The sequence below is a fragment of the Alexandromys fortis genome, unplaced genomic scaffold (assembly GCF_014885135.2).
Source record: "Alexandromys fortis isolate MF-2015 unplaced genomic scaffold, M_Fortis_MF-2015_v1.1 scaffold_64, whole genome shotgun sequence".
Taxonomy (NCBI): Eukaryota; Metazoa; Chordata; class Mammalia; order Rodentia; family Cricetidae; genus Alexandromys; species Alexandromys fortis.
Window position 1 is genome coordinate 1,300,406 of NW_026067976.1, and position 6,128 is coordinate 1,306,533.

The 6,128-nt window shown below is 41.2% G+C and overlaps 1 protein-coding gene across 1 annotated transcript; it reads left to right on the top strand.

Moving 5' to 3' along the window:
- The first annotated feature begins 2,812 nt into the window (after positions 1-2,812).
- Positions 2,813-3,385, top strand: LOC126510712 (interferon alpha-12-like). The gene has a single exon (XM_050157395.1). The coding sequence runs from the start codon at positions 2,813-2,815 to the stop codon at positions 3,383-3,385; it is 573 nt and encodes a 190-aa protein (XP_050013352.1).
- Positions 3,386-6,128: the final 2,743 nt, after the last annotated feature.

Sequence of the window (6,128 nt, forward strand, 5' to 3'; positions counted from 1 at the left end):
CTTGTTCATGAAGTTGTCAATCTTACTCAGGTCACATCCTAGAGAGCAGGTTGACCAGTAGCTCATCAGCACCAGGATCATCAGGAAACCACAGGGTCTGGCCATTGTGGATGTTGCAGGTGCTGCTGGTCCTGTTGGCTGTGTGATTCTCAACCTTCCCCTCTAGGTTCTATGAAGACCATCATTCCTTCAGGACTTATATAGGGAAAAATTAGTTTTCGTTTTCTGAATGCCCGCCCCTACATCCGACTTGTCTTTTCACTTTCTTGAGCTCATCCTCTGCTTGTGTCTAGACACTTTTTTCTAAACCATTTTGGTTTTCATCTTTGTTTCCTCTTTCACCGCTGCCCTCAGAAAGCTGTTGTTTCCAGCACTTTTCTGTTTCTCAATGCTTTGTCATTAACGGTTACCACACAGATGATCATGCCTTGTTTGAAACTTACTCTATTTTATCTAATTTAAAGATAAAGTTCCTCCCCAAATTTTATTTAAAAGTTATTTAAATTGATTTTACATTGGGTTTTCTTTATATTATTTAAATAAATACTTATATCATATGTAAGGTGTGATGCGAATTATTTCTAAATTAAAAGTATCGATGTAATGGTACACTTCAAATGCCTTCATTAACTCTAATATTGATTTACATAAGATGTTCATTGCATCATTAGTGTTTCTTCGCTATTCTTCCAGTAATTGTCATGCCATCATGAGGTATCCAGGTGCAAAGCCTTGCTGTTCAAGCTTGATACGCTGAGTCCAGGGTTGAAAGAGAGAAACAAACTCTCCTAAGTCGGACTCCAATGAGCACATTCACACATGGTAAGTGCTTGTGTCTACACACACACACACACACACACACACACACACACACAATGCATGCATACATACAAAACCCTCACACCACTACATAAAACACACTCACATAAGTACACATTTACCTCCTCAAAAATGTACTTACCTACACATTTACAACTTCACACATGTAAACACAAAACCACACACTCAAACACAAACATAAATTCACACACACACTCACACAGTGGTGCACACACACCTGTGGGCACACTCACAGACATGCTCTCTGTCACACACATACACACATCTATTCACAATGCTCACACACACACACACACTCCCGATAATACAGAGGAGTAATAAGAGTAATAACATCTCAAAACAAAAACTTTCATTTGTCACACTTGAGATCCTTACCTTTATGGATTTATTCACCCCATGAGGCTGGATGTCTTACGTGGTCTTCCTAACGTGCTGGGGTCCAGAGGAAGTGGGCTTTAATGACAGTGAAGGAAAGGGCTTGCAATCGAGGTCAGAGCAAACAGGCAAAGTTCAAAAGCTTTCTTCTTTCACGTCCTCTATGGGTTCCAGCAGAAGGTGTGCCTCAGCATATAGGTGGTTCTTCCTATCTCAAAGGATCTGGGTTAAAGGTGAGTGGTCCCACCTCAAATATCCAGATAAACGGTGTGCCTTCCCCTCCAAAGTCTTGCTTAGAAGTGGCACTTCCCACTTCGACTCAAGAAAAATCCCTCACAGGAATCTTAGTTTTGAGGTGTTTACTTCTTATTACTCTTGTGTATGACTGGGTGCGTGTGTGCGCACACACAAGCATTGTTTATAGGTGTGTGTGTGTGAGATCGAGAGAGAGAGAAAGAGCATGTATGTAAGTGTAGATGTTTGTTCACTAGCATGTGAGTGGGTGCACATGTGTGTACATATGTGTGGAAATGTATGTGTGTTTGAGTGTGGGGGGGATGTACATGTGAGAATGTGTAAATGTGCATGTGAGTGCACTTTTGTGGGGGGATGTATACTTATGTGGGGGGAGTGTGTGTGTATATGTGTGTGTGCTTATGTGAATGTGAATGTGCATTTTTGTGTGTGATGCAGTATGTGTCTATATGCAGATATGCTGGAGTGTGGGTGTGTGTGTTAGGTGTGGAGTATGCATGTTTGTGTGTATGTATGTGTGAGAGTGTGTACATATATGTGTGTGTTTGAGTGTGTGTGAGTGTGTGTGTGAGCAGCCTCAAGATGGCCACATCATGAACGTGGTGGGCAGAGGACAAACTACAGGGCTCAGATCGCTGCTTTAACCACGGGTTCCAGGAATCAAACTCAGCTCATCAAACTTGGACAGCAAACCTTCACATATTGAAACCTCATGATGGCATTGCAATCATTGAATAAATAGCCAATATACAGTAATGAATAAATCAAACATACATATTAATCAGTATTAAAGTTAATAAGGGCAATTTGAAAAAATATTTTTTTTCTCTAAAACATTGGAAAAACTTAGTGTCCCATTACATTAATATGATAAATTTAGAAACCGCAAATTTGCATCATACGTTAAATTATAATTTAAAAGTATATATTTGATATAAATAACAAGAGAAAACTTAATTACAAACTGAATTTCAAAATCTTTTTATGACAAGTATTAGAAGAAATTTATCATTGAATATTGTGTGTAAATATCAAAAGTTGAATGAATATGTGTAGTTAATAGTTAATGACAATTTTACTCAGGGCAAGAAAACCTCTGATAGAGATTTGTTTAGGAGAGCAATGAAAGAGGAAGCAGTAACGAAAATAAAAATGGTTGAGATAAATGCCCAGACACAGCTGAGAACGAATGAAGAAAAGCGAAAAGAGAATTGTGGAGAAGGGGAGGGCATTCAGAAAGTGGAAACTAGTGTTTGCCCTACTTAAGACAGATGCACAAATGATGATCTTCAGAGAACCTACAGGAGAAGGTTCAGGACCAGCAGCATCTGCAACATCCACAATGGCCAGACCCTGGGCTTTCCTGATGGCTCTGGTGGTGATGAGCTACTGGTCAACCTACTCTCTAGGGTGTAACCTGCCTCAGAAACATCACCTCAGGAACAAGGACATCTTGACAATCCTGAAACAAATGAGGAGACTCTCCCCTTTCTCCTGCTTGAAGGACAGAAAGGACTTTGCATTCCCTCTGGAAAACGTGGATGCCCAGCAGATCCAGAAGGCTCAAGCCATCCCTGTCCTGCAGGTGCTGATCCAGAAGGTCTTCATCCTATTCAACTCAGAGAACTCATCTGTTGCTTGGGAGACAACCCTCCTAAACACATTCTGTGAAGACATCAATACACAGGTCAAGGAACTGCAGGCCTGTCTGATGCAGCAGGTAGGGGTGCAGGAAACTCTCCTGAGGCAGAAAGACTCCCTGGATGCTGTGAAAAAATACTTCAACAGGATCACTGCCTACCTGATAGAGAAGAAACACAGTCCCTGTGCCTGGGAGGTGGTGAGAGCAGAAGTCTGGTCAGCCCTGTCTTCCTCAGCCAAGTTGCTGGCAAGATTGAGTGAGAAGAAGGAGTGAGTCCTGAGCCAAAGTGGAGAGGAGTATCCTGGACTAGGACCCTGCACCTCACTGGGCAGATTCTGCCATCTAAAAAAATCTCAGACATTTTGGCATGAACTGACTCCACCTGCCTAGGTGCTTCAGTAGCAATGAATAATAGTGTGCCTTGCTCTAAGATATTTGTTTTCATCTATTCAAATTTATTTATTTATTCATTTATTTATCTCATTTAACTTACTATTATAATTTCATACAGCTTTATATTTTTTGAGTTAGCCAAGACTTTAGTAGCACTTTATTTTCTTTGTTCTATAAATTATTGTGAAATGAATCTGCTTTGCCTTTTTTATTCTTTACATGTTTCAAAGACATTTATTTCTTCATCTGTTTGGGCATGTCTACATATATAGGTTTTTATTCATTTTACTATTCACATAATATTATTTATTTAAGCTAAATCTGTCAGGTTTATATTGTCTTTACTGTAGGGAATCATCAGATTTAATTAAAGTATTGTGTATTCAATTTGAATTTGCTGTATAAAACACTTTAGATTGTTTATTCTCTTTTTTATTTTTCCAATGTTTTTCATCTTATATTCGTCTTCATAAAAATTATACTTTAAAATACCAATATCCTCTCTCAGTTTCATGGGTTTGTCTCCTAGTCTACCTCCTCCTCTTCCTCTCCCTTTTCCTAATTCTCCTTCTTAGTCCTTCTAGCTGTGCATGCACACAGGACCTTTGATGGAGGGGTTACTTTCATTTAATAAAGAAACTGCCTTGGCCCATTTGATAGGCCAACCCATAGGTGGGTGGAGTAGACAGAACAAAATGCTGGGAAAAAGAAGCAGATTCAGAGAGTCACCATGATTCTCCCCCCCCCCCTCGGATACAGACGCAGGTTAAGATCTTCCCTGGTAAGCCACCTCATGGGCTACACAGATTATTAGAAATGGGTTAGATCACTATATAAGAGCTAGCCAATAAGAGGTTATAACGAATGGGCCAGGCAGTGTTTAAATTAATACAGTTTTCGTGTAATTATTTCGGGTAAAGCTAGCCAGGTGGCGGGACGCAGCCCGCCGCACCTACAACAGACCTTCTCCTGGGGCTTACCTTAGGTAGCCTCTCTCTGGTGCCCCAACCCTGAGGACAACTAAATCTCTTTCTCAGCAGCCACCAGTTGCCATAGTTGCTCATCTACAAGTGGAATTTCCTGTGTTTTCCAAGCTGGGATGCTGTCTGGCTTGGTCTTGTTCATTCAGTCTCAGCCACTCTCAGTTCATCTGTGCAGCTCCCGTGCTGGTCCAAGAACACTGCTTTGCTGCAGTCATGCACGGCCTCTGGCTCTTACAATCCTTCTGCTCCCTTTTCTGCAATGATGCTCAGGGCCAGGAAGTCAGCCCTGTATTTTCTACTCTGTGACCACTTGTTGGTTTCTGCGTTCATTGCCATCTGCTGCAGGAGGCTCCTGTGGTAGGGGTAGTAATCCCGCAGTAACACTCTCTTAGACACATGCTGTAATCTGAAATCAGGTGTGGTGACATTACCAATACAGCACTGCCTTTGTTCTTTGGTATCGTCATGGTTCCGTGCGCTTCAAAAATGATATTTCTAGGAGAAACATAATTTAAAATCTGATTTGCATTTTGTGGTGGTTTGAATAGGAATGCCCCCCCAGACTCATGTGTTTGAATGCTTGGCCCACTGCATCTTTGTCGTAGTATGTGTGGCTTTGCTGTAGGAAGTGTGTCACTGTGGATATTGGCTTTGCGGTATTACACACCCTAGCTTGGCCTAGTGTGGCAGTCTCCTTCTGCTCCCTGTGGATCAAGATTCTCAGCTCCTCCAGTAATATGTCTGCCTGCCCGCTGTCCTGTTTTTCACCGTTTTGATAACGGACTACACCCTGAAACTGTAAGCTACTGCAATGAAATGCTTTTCTTTACAAGAGCTGCTGTGGTCACGGCATCTCTACACAGAATTCCCTTGGGAACATAGTCACTTTCATAATGTCATTGCGTTTAATCAACATAGATTGTCCCCCCAAATCTTAGTGGCTAATTATGTTGTCGCTGTCTCACTTGGGTGATTTGCCAGTTCCTTTCCTCATCTTTCATTTCCAATGACATCATCATTTTGGTTCATTGCCACAAACCAGCATCAGGGTTTTCTTGCTACGACAGTAGAAAAGGGAAATCAACCAGATGTGCTGACTCCTATAATCAAACCAACACCTCAACGACAGACAAAAAGAGTTAATGGAAAATTATAGACATTTGTAGCACTGAAAACTTTTGCCATCTGATAAAATAGCCTGAACATCTCTACGAATGTGTCTAGCTACAGAACTGAAGCTTAATCACTGAAATCAAAACTCAATAAGGAATTGATGGCTTACAAATACAAGGCATCAGTGTCCTAGACCAACACTGAGAGTGGCAGTACATAGAAACATATGCATTACACACAATGCACTGTTTAACGGCAGCACATACTATATATAATATCACACATACGTGTGCACACAGCTTTCTTTCTGATGCACTTCCAGTGCCTCCCTGCTTTCCAGACCCAAATTTTTAGCCTCGTAGCCCTGGTTTCCTGCTCCCTGATGTGGAAAGCCCCAGTGTGTGCTCCTCATTCTGTCCTCATTCACCACCTCTGCTCACTGCACAACTGATTTCTATTATGTCCATTATTAATATTCTGGAAATGCTCAACCACCAGTTGAAAGCAAAAAAATGAAATAATTCAAG